General features: G+C 41.6%; 1 protein-coding gene across 1 annotated transcript; it reads right to left on the bottom strand.

Annotated features, from left to right (window-relative positions):
- Positions 1-3: 3 nt before the first annotated feature.
- On the bottom strand, positions 4-16836 carry UBXN4 (UBX domain protein 4; the record flags this gene model as incomplete). The annotated part of the gene is made up of 12 exons (XM_081163059.1): positions 16578-16836; positions 9508-9631; positions 8703-8731; positions 6650-6768; positions 5091-5229; positions 4351-4438; positions 3237-3298; positions 2434-2624; positions 1560-1687; positions 1081-1183; positions 239-370; positions 4-129 (listed from the first exon to the last, which is right to left on the bottom strand). The coding sequence occupies exons 1-12, from the start codon at positions 16657-16659 to the stop codon at positions 4-6; spliced, it is 1323 nt and encodes a 440-aa protein (XP_081019185.1). The 5' UTR covers positions 16660-16836.
- Between the last annotated feature and the right edge of the window lie 1070 nt (positions 16837-17906).

Here is a 17906-nt window from a genome sequence, read left to right as displayed (position 1 = left end):
CAGCTATGAGTGGATAAAGGATAGTACCCAGGAATCTCCAAAAATCTCCACTGGAAGACTGGACAACTGCTGTTGCTGGCCTTCCTGCCTGTTTGAAGATACAAAACAAACAGGACTGAAAACTGGACTCTAGAAGAAACTCCATAAATACACGAGGTTATTCCAAGAAGTAATATTGAATTGTTGTAAAACAGTTCATGGCACAATTTGAATAATCTTTTCCATAAAGCACACTTACCGGCAACAATACTACGGAAGCACTTGGGGCAAGTTCCAGGTCCACTAATTTTTTCCCATAATCATCTTTGGTAAATTCCCTCCTGGGGAACATTGTCGCCAATGAGAAATTGCCATATGTGTTGCCAACTGTCTGTAGTAGAACAAATCAGGTAAGTACTTTGTATTCCCCTTAAAATTTAGAAATAAAAATGGGAAGGACCTTTAACCATGAAATGCAGAGCTTCATCTCAAAATAAGTTATTTCAAAAGGGGAAAACAACACTCTTAATTTACACATGGTATCTGTTCCCAACACCTACTATTTTTGTCTTCTGAAGACACGGGACCCAAAAATTATGCAAGAGGTATGCCAGTTAGGGCAAGTTTGAGGACACCTGGAAGAATCCCATTTTGTGGCCAGACCAAAACGAGTAGTGACATGTATAAGGTTGTAAAACTTTCATTTAGTTTAACAAATATTCTCAGAACAGTTTACAATTGTTCAGATAGTAGGGTAGTTAGCTTGTGTGCAAGATGCAAATTGGTGCACACAGAGTCCCCATTTCTCAACTGCCCTTACCACAGTGGGAAACAAACTGAAGACCAGCTCACTTAGCTGCTTGTGGTTTGTAGTTGTGTTAATGCAACTGACCCACATTATTTATGGTCAATGTTATGCACTAACAAGATCAATAACTGGCATCTTTAAAACCCTCCCAAGCATTGAGACAAAGGGCCAAAGCTGCCACCTGTTTTTTCCTCAAAACGTTCCAATTTCTCTCTCAAAAATCCTGAAGCAATTATGGTAACTATACATACATGCTCTTCTATAACTTAAAAATAAAACAGATCCTCATTTACCTGTGCAGCGAATTGTCTGGCTTCTTCCAACGGGGCATCCGAAGGGAAACTATTGGTAAAAGAGGATCCATCTGGAAGGCGAAACTGAATTCTTGCTATAGCACTAGGGAAAATATATCAGCTTAAGAATGAATTTTAAGAACAGCTTCCATCACTTAAGTTCCTTTAAATGTTTCACTCATATACCAGGGGATATTAGAGAGGCAGAGTTCATCAACTGCACTTATTTTTAAGTTAGATCAAATTATTATTTGAAATCTCTTTAGCAGCAGTATACAGAATACAGAAGAAACATGTTCTCGGCTGAGGGTTTTATCGTTTTACCAAGAGAGAGAGGGCAAAGAAGGTTAATTGTATGGGCTGATAAAGGAGTGAGACAACAAAACAAAAATGCATGGTGCTACAATAAATGAGGAAAATGGTGTGTACAAGGTGAAGGGAATGGGAAGAGTTGGATGAAGCGATGAAAAAGAATTCACCTTCTTTCCCTCTGTGATGCTTCCTTCCTGGCTTGCATTTCAACCAGCTTAGCGTGGATAGCAGCAGCTTTGGCAGCTTCTGCTTCTTCCTTGGACCTTGCAAAACGAGCTGCTCTTTCAGCACGATCCTTCATAAGAGGACAAAGACATTCACTACATGTTACCACGGCCCAGTCAAGGCTATTTTAATCAATGCAGTCTCATGGAAAGAAATTGCTACCAACCAACTTGTATGTGGTGAGGGACATAATTTGTTCTCATTTATTATATTCAGTGAACACCTCACCTTCACATGCCATCTTCATGCTAAACCACGCTTTACCATGCCATGAATGAGTCTAGGTGAGTGAGTCTTTAGACTTGTCCTCTGCCCCCTCCTTGTGCGCAACTGGGAATAAGAGTTTGGAAGCCTTGCTTATCCATTGTGTTTGAACTGACAAACGATTGGTGGCTTCGGCGAGGTGTGCAATTGGCAGCAGCGGCCAGGCAGATAAGCGATTGTCAGCAATCTCCCCCCCCCCAAAAAAAAAGTTCAACAACTCTGAGCAATCTCCCCGTTTCCTTAATTTGAAGTCCCAAAGAATAGGGGTCGTCTTATACATGGGGGCATTATACACGGGAAAATACGGTATATTGAAGGTCAATTTGCTAAGAATTTACTTTTTTCCAAGAAGCTCACCTAATAAATCACATATAATGTGCTAATAGAGATTTCAGTTATTTGAGTGGTGCTCCATATTCAACACACAAAGGAGTATCAGAAAAATGAGTGAGAGTGAAATGGTGGACAGGAATAGAGTGGCTGACATCCTGAACACAGAGCACACCGCTACGCAACACTTTGTTGAAGGCCCCCTTGTAACAGATGACTTACCATTTGAATCTGCTGTCTGATGCGCTCCCTAGCAGCTCTGTCTTCAGCTTTTTCTCTGTTCCTTTCTTCCAGTATTCGCTTTGTAAGTTCTTCTTCTTGTTTCCTTTTGTACTCCAACATATCTTTTCCACTTTTTCTTCTTTCTACTTCTTTCTTGATTTCCTTCTGAGTGAAAAGAGAATACACCTTTACTAAGCTTTTAAAGGGACGCGGGTGGCGTTGTAGTCTAAACCGCAGAGCCTCGGGCTTGCCGATCAGAAGGTTCGAATTCCCACGATGGGGTGAGCACCCGTTGTTCGGTCCCAGCTCCTGCCAACCTAGCAGTTTGAAAGCATGTCAAGTGCTCTGGCAGGAAGGTAAACGGCATTTCCGTGTGCTGCTCTGGCTCGCCAGAAGCGGCTTAGTCATGCTGGCCACATGACCCGGAAGCTGTCTGCGGACAAACGCCAGCTCCCTCAGCCTATAGAGCGAGATGAGCACGCAACCCCAGAGTCGTCCGTGACTGGACCTAACGGTCAGGGGTCCTTTTACCTTTACCTATCATATAAATACACAACTAATTTAAAATTTTCCTGAAAATTAGTTTAATAGAAAATTTCCGGACATTAAAAGAGAATGAAATTGCTGCTTTAGCCACCTGATAATTGTTATTCCAGCAAGCCTGTCCCAATAATTTAATTAAATATTATTTGGGGGGATATTATGTATTATTGATACTCATTTTATGTACAGTATTTATTTTATTAAGCAGCTTATACGTTTTTCAAAAGAAAAATAAAATGCAACATTATAAATTCAGTTACACTCTACCTGTTCTTCTTCTTTTTTTTTCTCTTCTCTTCTTTCTTCAAGTTTTTTTGTCACTCTAAATTTAGAAGCATACAAACACAAGGTGAAGCCTTATTTCTGTGTGGGGAAGTGCACATCAAAGTGCTATACATGACTCTGCCAAAAAACAAAACCACCCAAAACTGAAAGGCAGTATATTATAATACAGCAATCTTGCTTTCCAACAGCAGTTCTATTACCATTATTAATTTTACAATTATTAAATTTCTATACTGCCCTTTATCCAAAAACAACAGGGCAGTTTACAATATAAAAACACAAAAATATGTATCATAATAACAAGCAAAAACAACTCAGTATTATCATTTATTAAATTGTCAGTTGCATAAAGTACTTCCTTGCCTGCACTGCCAAATACACAGGCCTGGCAAATTAACTTTAGTATGACAGAAAATGGGTAAGAACTTTGCCATGAAGATGCACAGACTAGAAAACTGTGGGTAAAAAAATAACACCTTCAATTCTGTGCTGTTGCAAAGTTGGAGAAGGGTTGGCTGGCAGCAAATAACAAAGCATGAGAGCCTGTCATAGACCCAAAAGACGTTCTGCCAAAGAACAGGTTTCAAAAGGCGCTTAGAAAGATCTGGACTGTTTCAATGGGTAATTTAAACTGCATTGTAGCTCTGCACTACAGTTGAGAAGTGCAATCCAGATGACAGATCAGTGTAATTTTGCCCTCTCCTGTGCTTTTCACATTCTCTTGAAATGGCTTCTTCTCACACTATCTGCCTTTTAAGCCTTGGCTTGATGATTTGGCCCTTAAGTCAGACTCTAGAAATAGTAAGTAATGATAAATGGTGGCAATCTCCTCTTGAATTGATGCAGTCTGATAGATATGGATGACACAGTTATTACAGGCAGTCTTGTGCTTGCCACACAGTCCCGTCTTTTCTTTGTGTGTGTTTGCATGTTGGAAAAATGAATGAGAGTGCATGTGTGTGGCTGGCTCTGACCATGAAAACTGCCAGACAATCCTCATCTGCTTTCCCACTGCTGCATGCAGCCCTCAGGGCTCAAGGTTGCCTAGCCCTGCTTTCTAGAATAACCAGAAAGTCTGCAAAAACACACCTTTCTACTTTGGCTGTAAGGTCATCTGTAGTCTGCGATTCCCCCCTTCCGTCACTTTCCACATTTGTCTGGTCCAAATTTACTTCACCTTAAGTCGTTTAGAAATAACAGGTAAGTGAAAAGAAGGAGATGGGAAAGGGAAAAGTATCAACATTTTACCATCATAAGCAATTGCTGTATGAACTCTTACAAAATACGGTTATCAGGCCACTATGAGTATTAATGATCCAAACTAGCTCACTATTTAGAATCAAGAACGTCTTCAGCTGCTTCTGCACAAAGTTGATATTCTGAATACTTCAACTCTGGATCCAGGTTCTTCACAACAGTTAAGCAATTAACATAGTTTCAGATATCCTTTGCCTAATTAATGCACTGAATTGCTTATTCTCAGCAAGGCCAGTAGTGTACCTGACAGCACTACAACCTCCACTTCACCTGTCTCTGTACCACTCTTTCCTTGTGTCAGAATGAGCAAGGCATGGCTGGCCCTGTCCTGTTCTTGATGCAGCCCTGAAGAAACAACAACTGCAGATGAGAAAGAGCGTGGCAGGGACGAGCAGCAGTTATGGGGGGGGGGGGATGAAAAAAGACTTAAAAGGTGGTAGCATAATGAGGCACACACAAAAATGGTAATCACTCAAAGGAGGTCTTTCCCATCCTTTACTTTTGAAAGACTACCATTTTAACTCCATATGTGTAAATACCAATCTTGAATGTAGGCAGCTACACATACTTACCAGCTGAGGATACACTTAGCCTTTCAGGCTGTGCTTCAGCAAGCTCAGCTGTTTGGGACTGAGAGTCCTCTGTGATGCCATTTAAAGATGAGGAACATGGCACAGAACTTTCCATTGATTCATTTTTTAACGTGTGCATCTAAGGAAGAAAGAAGTGTAGATATCAGTAAATGGCTGTAATTCCAGAACATTTGATTTTTAAGCCATTTTCTAAATCAAAGTGAAAACAACTGCTAGGCTTCAAAGTACAAAACTGATGCTCATGTAGCCTAATCTACAAATAGTAAGCTTAAGAGTGCACTTTGCATGATACTAATACATGGTGAAAAGAGCAGAACCATGGCTGTCATAGGCCCTGTTTGACTGCAGGAAGAAAAAGCAACTATTATTTTATGGATGACTTCACTTTCAAGAGTAGTGTGTAGCTAAAGATCTCCTGAAATGAGTACAATAACCCTTCTATTGGCATATGGCAGAGGGAGAAGGAAGCAAAATATGTCATATATTACTATTTCTTAATGTGAGAACAAGTCATTTTGTTTGCACTGTTTTTCTCTGATGTTGTTTTATATCTCCTGAAAATTGGTGTGTAGCACAGCTCTGTCCCCTCTTTTAGCAGTTGTAGAATGAGAAGAGAGTTCTATAACAAAATTCCAGACCACTTAACTATAGGTCACCAAGTCAAGGAGCCTTGAATATAACAATCAAATTAGTATATAATATTATCCCACAGGCAGAGACTGAACGCAAACTACTACCACAGGGGTTGATAAGGAAAGAGACAACATTTAGAAAAAGATGCTTGAATAGCACATGTCCTGGAACACACTTAAGAGGAAGCTAGGATTAAATTAAAAGCTTGGGTCGCCACCTGGCCTAATCTTATGGAAATCTTAATTCAGATTACCAGTTTGTCAGTTTGCAGTAAAATAATCATCATAAAAGAGCCAGTGGGAGGTGTGAAGGGGACAATATTTCTATGCCATGTCTCAAGACTAATTACAGTAGCACCTCGGCTTACATTACCCTCAGGTAACGTAAACTTTGGGTTGCAAAAGCGGCAAACCCATGTTTCACCATGCGCAGATGCACTCTACCACACTGTGTGCATGCACAGAAGCAGTCCCTCCAGTTGTGGAAACCTTGGGATCCGACCAGAGCTCCGGAACGGATCCCACCCACAACTGGAGGTACCACTGTATAGCCTGATCTTAAAGGGGCAAATGAGGGGAAACACATGTGACCTGACCTTTCTTGCTGCATTAAAAAAAGGGTGAGAAACAAGTACATTTCAGGAGTGATTTTTGTTTTTCCAATGGTCAAGCCCATCAAGAAAAATGTCTTCTAGAAAAAGTCATTATTGCTCTATTAGTACATTTCCAACTTGGTACATAAAACTGGCTTAATTAAATATTCTTTCATCAAGCAAGAACATATAGAATTCACAATTCTATAGGCATACTGACACAGTGACCTTTTCTGCCTGTAATCCATTCAACAGGAACAAGCTTTTAAACATTTATTTCACTATGCTGAAATAGTTGGTCACTATTTCTTACCTGCTTGACTTTATGAATTCTTGTAACAAGTTCCTCTGCAGAAACGCTGCCAGCAATCACTTCCAACGGGACTCCATTGTCTCCTATAAAGAAACTGGATGGAACACACACTACAGGATCTATGCAGCAATAGTAAAGGACAACATCTCAATTGTAAGGAAGGCAAAAGTAAATTGGAAAAGAAACATAAATGCAAATGATTAGAAGTTACTGCAAACAGCTGAGCAAAGCATATAGAATGATAATGAACTAGTGCTCCTCAGTGAAATGGAGGAGACAATTTTTGGCAGTTTCCCCTTCTTTCCAAATATAGGGGCCTTCTGAAGCCAATTAGGGGTGTGTAGGGCTAGAGGAGGAAGAGGAGGAACTGAAAAGTGCCTGCCTTCCTGATCTGCCAACAGCACCTTTTATCAGTGATGGGACACCAACTGGATGCCACCTATAGCAAACTGATGCTACCAGTACAGAAATATCTGAATTCCCCATGGAAAATTTAAGTGATACCAAGCCCATCACTTTTCTGCTGCCTCACCCCTCTTCTCCCAGCTCTAAAGAAATGTGTCAGATTATCATGGAGACAGTTTGCACAAATAACTTTTGAATGAAAACTGAACACAAATTAGAAGGATCACTTCTAACCTCAAAGCATACACCTCTTTTGTATGTGAGCCACATCTTGAGATTCAATTAAATCACACGAGCAGTAGTTCATGGTCAAATATTGCTTTGGTCTTACCCTGATGGATCAGCAAAGATGTGTTCAGCCCAGCTTAGTTTTCCTAACAGCAGCCAGTCAAATCCCTCTGGCACACTCATAAGCAGGACCATGAAGAAAACAGCTTTTCCCGTGATTTGTCTATGTCATTGGTAACCCCTGACCATTAGGTCCAGTCGTGGCCAACTCATCTCACTTTATTGGCCGAGGGAGCCAGCATACAGCTTCCGGGTCATGTCGCCAGCATGACTAAGCCGCTTCTGGCAAACCAGAGCAGCACATGGAAACGCTGTTTACCTTCCTGCCGGAGCAGTACCTATTTACTTGCACTTTGATGTGCTTTCGAACTGCTATGTTGGCAGGAGCTGGGACCGAGCAGTGGGAGCTCACCCCGTCACGGGGATTCAAACTGCCAACCTGCTGATCGGCAAGTCCTAGGCTCTGTGGTTTAACCCACAGCGCCACCCACACTGTCATTGGTACTCAAAAGTAAATTGCCTCTGTACACCAAGGTTGTAGTAGATGCTATTCTACATGTCTTAAGTCTAATTGTTTTGGCATCAACTAACATTCCACACACATAACATGTTTTGGTAGTGAAGCTCAAAAGTCAATAGCATGGTGGGCTTTTATTTGTTTTTCATTACTCCTAAATTTACTGCAAATCAACTTGCTGTAATTAAAAATTGAAGAACTATCTTCAGTTTGGACACACTGTTTTTCTGAAATGGTCTCATGCCAGATAGTTATTCAATAAACCTTAGCCAAGATGGTTACAAGTAGAACAACCATCCCAATCATGGTGCTGCTTCATGCAACCTGTTTTCTTCATGGAACAGCACCCTCAAAGTCCCAGTTTTTCAGTATACACCATATCACTATATAAACAATTAAGAAAAGCACAGGATGAAAAACCAGAGATAAACCCCCAGTGAGGAGAGCCAGAAATGACTATGGTTTTGATGCCTCTCTGTTGAGAACAGTAATACTACATTATTACCTATTATTTTTATTTACAATATTAGGAAATGGGGGTGAGATATACAAGGGGTGTTTCACTTTCACATACTTAGGCTTAGTAACCAGTTACAGTAACCAGGAAACTCTGCCAAAGGCTTCAGGAACAGGTTGGTTTGAAGATGGGTTTAGATGGAGTAAGAAAGGTGGCATCACACAGGTATTCCTGAAGGAAGTTCCAAGCACATGAAGCAGTAAAGGAGAACAGACAGAATCTCCTGAGGGAGGAGATCCTGTAGTTTGCACCATACAGTAATGAAGCCCATAAATGAACATCTGAGTGTGAAATGATTCAATTTATTATATTTTGTTCAAGGATACAGATTTGGGAGAACTGCAGGCAGGCTTCACTGTGTAAAAAAAAGTATCAAGTTTAGACAATCACACTAATAATATGAAATGTCATAAAATAACCAGTTACATTGTTATTGTATATCTCTGACTGTTTAAAAGCCTTGTAGGATCACAACAAATTAATTTTTATTTCTCTGAAACACTACACTGAAATTAACTTACATAAAACAGTATGCAGATTATACAATGGCTCAGTTCATATGTAATGTTATGCTAAACCATGGCTTAGCACAACTTATGGGCTCCAGGAAAGGAGATCATGGCTGCTTTATTCCTTCTCCAGTCCTGTGAGTTAAGCCAGGCATAGGCAAACTCGGCCCTCCAGATGTTTTGAGACTACAATTCCCATCATCCCTGACCACTGGTCCTGTTAGCTAGGGATGGTGGGAGTTTTAGTCCCAAAACATCTGGATGGCCGAGTTTGCCTATGCCTGAGTTAAGCCATGGTTTGGTTTTGGTGTCATCTGTACATGGGTTCATGGTTTGTCTCCTCCAGACTTTAAAGTCCTCCTGAAAGTATTATGGCTTTTAATTTTCATAGTGAAAAGTATCAGTTGGCTCTTATTTTAATGGAGAATGGAGTAGTACAAATATAACAAGAATAAAGTAAACTATTCAGTAAAATATACACTTAGTGTCTAGTTGGATAACAATATTCCACACACATACCAATTGAATTCCCTTCCAAAATAACTATATATTGATTATACAGGTCTCTTTAAAAGTAAATTACTACTAACAACAAAAACAACAGTAAAAGAAGTTGCCAAACCTTTGGGTATCTATTTTAATAGCTACAAAGCCATCTGTTGCTGCCTCAGTCACTTTCTCATTCTCCCAGCTGGCAGCCATCTCTATGGACTGTTCATCATCTCCTGCGAAAAACAAGAAGTCTTCTTCACAGATGCAAACATAGATTAATTACAGATTACAGCATACTAGAAATGCAATGTTTATAACTTTAGGGCAAGGATGGTCACACAACTACAGAGTTGGGATAGACCCAAAGATAGTATAGCCCACTTACCAGGTGCCAACGGCTCAGCTTTAAAAAAAGACTCTAGACCCAAAAGTGTCACAAACAGACAGCAGGTGTGCAAGATATGCATAGCCAGCAGCTCCAGATGACCCAAACGAGAAAGACAAGTGACATATAATTATGTAAAGGGGGTGCAACATCAACATGCAGTGCTCCACAAAACAAGGGTCTCTCACAGTTTGGTGATCATTTAAAACATTTTCAGATCACGTGATCAAAGGGATTGTGCTAGAAATATGACTGATAATTACATTACTATGTGCAATAGATCAACTTGTATTTGTTATTTTATTAATTTACATATTAAAAAATTATAACTATTCTGTTTGCAACTAACTCATTATGTTCCAGCAAATAAATCTTTCACCACTCTCTAAAAGGCAAATAGCTAGTATTTATTTTATAATCTGTCAATCCTATGATTTTTAAAGGACAACGAAGTGGCCAAACAACGCACCAACTAGAAAATTGTAACATTTTAGAAGCAATTTAATGGATAATTTCTGCCTTTGAAACACTTATTCATATAGCAATATAAAAGCATACATATTCATGTGCAATTATTGTAAAAGCAAAGTAACAATTTTTAACAGAACAAAGCTATAACAACCCATATAGAAAGCCTGCTGACAATTTGCAATGTTCCCCCTAATGAAATTAGGCATGAAGTGTTCATTTATATTTTCATCTATAATAATTCACAATTTCAGCAACTGAAAGAGGGCAGAATTTGAAAGAGAATAATTATTGCCAGTTCAAAGGAGCAAGGGAACTATTAGTGGCTCTTCATAAGTGAAGTAATCAAATATAAGTTAAGTGGTCTGGAAGAGTCTTCTATACCTTTATTCACCCACTATCTTAAATCTAAACCCATTTGTTACTGATGTAATGTTTCTCTCCGTCTGAGATCCTAATGCATCAGCCAGACTATATCCTAGAAGTTCAAGCTACCAATGTTATACACAACAGTTCCTCCTACTTCCAGCAATATGATCTATGCATGAGATTACTCCTGTACTTCAGATACACACACATATATATATTAGCTTTCAGCCTGGGCTTTCCCTGGCCCATAAGATTAGACCCTATTTTTGTTTGCTTGAATTCCCTGAATTTGTTTTTTTATATCTCTTACACAAATCTGGAGTGGATTCCCTAAGGTGGTTGGATGGCATTTTGTACGCCTCCTTCCAGCAACTCCTGCAGATAAACTGGTGCCAAACATATTGCCCTGCTTTCCTTTAGATCACATCAGCACAGCCAAGAGGGGGGGGGGTCTTGTCATCTGGGCAGCCCAGGTCCCCCATACATACTCCCAGGCTTGCGTGCTGGGGTGCTATGTTAGCAGCACTTTGGTGCTGCTAACATAGCAGTTTGACTTTACCCCTGGAGACGAACTCCATTGTCTCCCGAGACAGAGGGATGCCAACAACTGAAGCACTGCACAAAAGGCTTTGGCAGGAGTCAATCATCTGACCTCATTAGGACATGAGATGGTAGATTGGTGGGTTGCCCTGCTGTCAGAGCTGGCCTGTGGTGGTGCGGGGAGATTAGGATCTTGCCTGCCAGATCAAAAACATCCCCTACGCCTTCTATACATGGAGTAAATTCCCCCAAATTCAATGGCGCTTGCTTCTGAGCATTCATCAGATTGCACGTTAAATCCCCAAGTTACAATCACTAGATTAAAGAATGACTGAACAACGGTTAGTGAATCCATGGATCTGATAACACTAGAACTCACTCATGGACATGACCTTAGGAGAGAATGCTCTTGTACTCAGATTTCCTGCAGGCATCTGGTGGGCCACTGTGAGAACAGGATAATAATAATAATATAATAACCATCTGGCTGGGTTTCCCCAGTCACTCTGGGCAGCTTCCAACAAAACACTAAAATACAATAACCTATTAAACATTAAAAGCTTCCCTAAACAGGGCTGCCTTTAGATGGCTTCTAAAAGTTTGGTAGTTATTTTTCTCTTTGACACCTGGTGGGAGGGCGTTCCACAGGGCGGGCGCCAATACCGAGAAGGCCTTCTGCCTGGTTTATTACTGTTGTTAACCCACTTGCTTTCCACTTGACTTCTGAGTAGCATACTGTATCTCATCACTATTTAATACCTACAGAGCTTTACAACAGAAAAGTCCACCATATTTTCTGTGCATATACTGATACTTAGTAAAGTACAGGAGTCTGAGAAAGGGAAGTTTACATTTTTTTCAAATGATCTTGTCAATAGGTTAACTTGTATAATTAAACTATGCTTAAGAACAACTCTGCAGTATTGACAGAGGCAGGCACACATAGAAAATAGCTGAGCTGCGCCAATTGCTAGCACAGCTATAATCTGTGTACTCCAGAATCACTTCCCTAGAGAGAACATGGAAAGAAAAATAAAGAGCTCAAGTGTGGTGATTTCCCACAAGGATATTCATCATGCGATGTAAAATGCAGCAGACATGCAAGAAACATACCATGCACAAGCTGAGTACTGTTAATTTACAAAATGCTATATAACTGACTTTGCAAAATTTCAATGCTTTTAAGCAATCATTCCATTGTGCCACGATCAATTCTAACAGTTCTGCACTCTTCTAGCTGTTCATGAGTTTTCATCAGTTTGATGATACTGTTTTTGCTTAAGACTGCGGGGCCTGACCATTCTAGTAATTTTCACTTCAAAGATGGCTGCAAAATTTCAGTATTTTAGCCCAGGGATGAGGGAAACTGCAGCCACAAAAATATTGCTGGACTACAGCATCCCTGACCACTGGCTATGCTGGGTGGGCTGATTGTTTTAGCCCAGGGATGTCCAACCAGTAGATTGCGACCTACCGGTAGATCGCTGACTGATCCTGGTAGATCACAGGATCCTTATTGTGTACAAAAAGTTATGGGGGGAAAGCTAAAAAAACCAACTCTGTGCAATCCTCCCACAAAAAGCTCAACAATTCTGGGCACTTTCCTCCTAAAGAAAGCTTAACAACTCTGGGCAACCCACCCACCCTCCTCCTCCAATGACAATCACTGCAAGTTTTTTTATACTGGGAGTAGTTCACAGTCTCTTGTTGGACATGCCTGTTTCAGCCTATCCAGTGTTTTGTTAAAATTTTTAAATACTTCAGATCATTAAATTGACACGGATGACTTCAATTCTTTTGAATTATTTACTATATTTATATCCTACCCTCTCTCTAAGCAGCTTTTTGGTGTATCCAAAAAAGCCAACTTTAGGCAGTAAGTCAAACAGTCACCATTTCCAGTTATGGACAATTTTCCAGAGCTGTAGAGCAACTTATATCAGTCTACCAACCACAATATACATACCATTACTATCACTATTCAGAACAAAAGTGGATGTCACCCATTTCCACATTCCTGAAAACCCATTTACTAGAAATGTATTGGTAATAATTTTGCTGTATAATGTCCAGGAGCTGTCAACAATTGTTTCACAGATGCAGAAAAATATTTCATTCTCTCCTGTTGCCTTGTCAATTAAGATACATCAAATACACTAAAACAGTGAGATTTCAAAATATGTGTGCATATCCTGAAGCTCCACCATTCTATAAAATGCAGCCCATCTCTGTATCAATTTTTAGTGCAACATGAACAACATGACTTCCACCACCTATCTCAAAGGGTGCACCCAGAATACTTTCTAATCCTGTGTCACAAGTGGAATGATTGCATACTATAGTGCAAATGAGGAAAGGATATAGGGTTGCATCCAACTATGTAGCTGTAAGCATGGAACAACTTTCGCAAGCACAATGGAACTCTGCCTCCCTTTTCTGCCCTAGGGTTTCTCCAATCCTCTAGATCAGATTTTGAGATGATATGAAGGGTGTGGAAATCATTCTGTGCATCCAGTAATTTAGTTGGATAAAACTCTTAGTGCTCTTACAATAAATAAAATTAACACAGACTGCAGATTCTAGTACATTCTATTTTAACATCTGTATATGGTACACTAAACAGTTTAACAATCAATTATTTTGGATTCTAGAATAACAATGGCATGTGCAGGCAGATATTTTGCACACTATAATAGAAGAAAATTAATTTTTTATCAGAAGTGTCAAATATACTGGAGGGGAAAAAATCCTGGCATGGACAAATGTAACAAGTGAACACCTAACATCCTATCTTAGCTAACTTAGCTTCCTGTATGCTTGTTAGTAGATCTGAGGCTACTCTGTAAACTACCAATAAGCTCTCCAGTGTTACTTAACTAGCAGAATTCTCCCAAATGATTAACACACTGGACAGGATATTCTAAATTGAAGCACTTCCTTGTCCCGTCTATTTCAGTGGGAAATCTAAAAGTTCATGCACACTGGCAATAAATCTGCAAGGCCTTAATAGTTATCTGTAGTCTAGTTACTGTAAGGTGGCGCTGTGGGTAAAAGCCTCAGCGCCTAGGGCTTGCTGATCGAAAGGTCGGCGGTTCGAATCCCTGCGGCGGGGTGCGCTCCCGTCATTCGGTCCCAGCGCCTGCCAACCTAGCAGTTCGAAAGCACCCCCGGGTGCAAGTAGATAAATAGGGACCGCTTACAAGCGGGAAGGTAAACGGCGTTTCCGTGTGCGGCTCTAGTTCGCCAGAGCAGCGATGTCACGCTGGCCACGTGACCCGGAAGTGTCTTCGGACAGCGCTGGCCCCCGGCCTCTTGAGTGAGATGGGCGCACAACCCTAGAGTCTGGCAAGACTGGCCCGTACGGGCAGGGGTACCTTTACCTTTACCTTTATGTATTTTAAATATTATTACTATTCATGTGGGAATATTAAGAAAACAGAACTGCATCCAGAATACATAGCATACAGCTGAAAGGCAGGCAAATTAGGCACATTCTGGGGCATTTACATGATCAGATGCCAGATTTTTCCAGTTATGGTAAAATTACTTTCAGAACTTATGACTACACATATATTTAGGAAGGATGGGAGGAAAGAGAGGTAACAAGAGAAATTAGATACATAAAAGTATTTGTGGCAATTCCAAAAAAGGTGACAGCAGGAACATAAGTGGAAGTTTGCATGGCACAGGCAAAAAGTTGCCCTTTGTAATTTGCCCTGAGTCTTAAGAAAAAAGTGGCAATTAGGGACATGGCAATGACAGTATCAAAGGTATTACGGGTCATTTTTGAGAAAATGTGAGGTAATTGTGGGAATGACAGCCCATTATTGTCCTTTACTATCTTCCTGAAGACAGGTCTCCAGTTGAAGAATCGTGACAACTATTTACATTGTGGGGAATAAGTCATACCAGAATCCACAGAAAACCAGTTTGATGAAAAGTATATTGTGACAATAATCTCTAGCGTTTGATGCACTGGTGCAGCACTTCTAATTCCCATAGCCTACATGCACTGAAGACAGGGCTTTTAAAGGTGGTGTCCTGGAAGAAATGTTATGTGACTTTCCCACAGGAACTTCTAGTTGTGTGCTACAGCACCAAACCAAAATGTGATGACCTGAACCCAACATATTCAAACATGGATAAACTTTAAACCAACAAGTCCTCCCAGAAACTATATGTAGGATACATGGCACTAGCGTAAGTCGTAAAGCACAAATGGTGAAATTGTGGCCCTCCAAATGCTGTCAGGCTACAACTCCCATCACATCAACTTCCAACAACATAGGAAGTGCTACAGATACCCCTTCCAGGGTGTAAAAACACATGATGCAGCCAGCTTGCTGAAGCTAAGCATGTTTCGATTCAGTCAGGCCTTTCATACATGTACGCTGCCTTGGGTTCCATGAAGGAAGGAAGCAATGCACATTAAAAATTCCTTCTTATCCTACGCAATGAAAGCATTTTATTTCCTACTCAGCATGACACAGCAAGCACTCCCCCATATAGGTCACAAGACAGGAGAGAGCACCAAATCAGTACCAAGCTCCAGGGCACACATATGGCTGCTATGGATACACTAGAATAAGAGCAAGCAAGAAGCATTAGGCTGGGCGTACAAGAAATAAAGCGGGGGGGGGGGGAGAGAAGGAAGCACAAGACCTTACTGAAGGAAGCATATAGCCATGGCTTTTTTTACAAGCACTGAGCTAGGGAGGCCTGTTCTGTAACAAGTACTGGAAGGAAGGGTGATTACAGTGATTACTGTGATTACAGGACACGGGGATGTTTCCACTAAATCGCCAGTCCCCTTCCACGCACCAGGACACGCGTAACAGAGAATTTGAAAGGTCAGAAGAGGCCACGGGGGTCATCTAGTCCAACCCCCCGCAATGCAGGAATCTCTTGGCCCAACGTAGGGCTCAAAACCAAAAATCCTGGGATTATAAGTCTTCACGCTCTGTCGACTGAGTTATTTGCACACGAGTGCGCTCACGTAGGTATTTCCAGATAAATGTGGGCGCTCCTCATAACAACAACAATTTTTTATTTATACCCAGCCCATCTGGCTGGGTTTCCCCTCTTCTCCGCTACCCCCCAATCCTTCAAGAAGACACCTCCCCCCCTTTCCCCCCTTTTATTTCATTAAAGGGGAAAACCGGCTGAACGGGCGAGCTCGGGTGCTTCTAAGCAAAAGCCCCTCTCCTCTTCCCAAATTCGCTGGGCAGTCGCGAGGGCGAGGCGTCGGACCCAAAGGCCCCGCGGAGGGTGGGATGAGGCCCCTCCGTACGTTCAAGAGGCCTCTTCATAGGCGGAGGGAGCTCGCCTGAGGCTAGGCGGGGAGGGGAGGGAAAGAAGCCTGAGAAGAGAGGCGCGGAGGCACACGAAACCTCCCCCGCCCATCCTCACGTTACGGAAACACGGGGGTGGGCCCGTACCTCTCACAAACACCACGAAGACGGCACTGCGCTGTTTGGCGGCGGCAATGGCGGCCGGGATGGTGCCAGGGAACCACAGCATAATGGCGGCGGCGGACCGTCGGGCCTGGGCTTATTATGCGCTGCCTGCCCCTCCGCGGCCTCCCCAGCGGTCCGTTTGCCTCGACGCGGAGCGCGCATGCGCGTCACAAACGTCAGCCTCGCTTCGGACGCGATTGCGTCGCGCTTCGCTGCACCTACTACGCCCTCTCTCTCTCTCTCCGCCCACTGAGATCCGCTTCCTGGATTCCCCCGCCCAAGGTAGGGGGAAAACATTGAAGGGCGCATGCGCCTTAATAATAATAAAAATCCCACCCACCACCAATCATCATCTTCACAACACCAAAGAGGAAGCGTTTGTGGCAGTAGGGCACGCTTAGATTCGGGAGGTAAACTGGGCTGCGATTCGCGCCTGTAGATTCCGCGGCGGGTTTTTTTAGGCGGCGGCTCAGCAGCCGCCGATTCGCGAGGGAGTTGACGACGGGAGCGGCGCTTTGGGGTGGGGACAGCAGCAAAAATGAGGGCATGAACTGGAAAACTGCCAAAAATCTTTATTTTGTAGGCGAGGTACTCAAAACTGCACCGTAGTATTGGCTGAAAAGTGAACGTGTCAAATAAAAACCACTTGATTTTTATGCAACACTGATTTTATTTGCTAATGCGAACCAAGGACAAATCAAGTGGCAGCTATTTAAACCTACTCCTAAGTCCTATGGGAGAAAGGCTCATCTCCAAGCCTATCTGTTGCAAGATGTAGGGTTTGTTTATACAGTATACCTACTTAAAAAATAGATCTGGAAAGTTACAAAGGTTTAAAACAAAGTAGACTTTATGGGCTTTGTTTCTCACAAGAAAAAATACTTAAACATTCCACTGATTTTCATACAATTGTGGTAGCAGATGGCAGTCTAATGAGATAGGTACAGTGGCTTCTTGTGTCCTTGAGGCATTTTAGTAGTTATACTAATAGTGAAAACCAGGCACAAGACCAATCTTGGCTCTAATAAATGAGTTTGCCACTGTATTTGCGAGTGACAACGCAAACAAAAACATGCTATTGGCAGACCAGCTGTCTGGAAGATACAACCCATAATGCAACACCTGCACTTTTAAGTAGGCTAAAAATGCTGGCTGCCAATCTAAAAAATATAGCGTGCTAACTCTGTATTAAAATGCTTTGTTATACTTTGAGGAAATGGCATTAACAGGCAGTATGCACTAAGAACCTGCCTCAACAAATTAAGTCCTTAATATGAGTTTAAGGACAACACTATCTCCTGAATATGATAT

This window comes from Podarcis bocagei (genome assembly GCF_964188305.1).
Source record: "Podarcis bocagei genome assembly, chromosome: 1".
NCBI classification, from domain to species: Eukaryota; Metazoa; Chordata; class Lepidosauria; order Squamata; family Lacertidae; genus Podarcis; species Podarcis bocagei.
The sequence above is the reverse complement of the archived record's forward strand: the minus strand, read 5'-3'. Positions and strand labels throughout refer to the sequence as shown.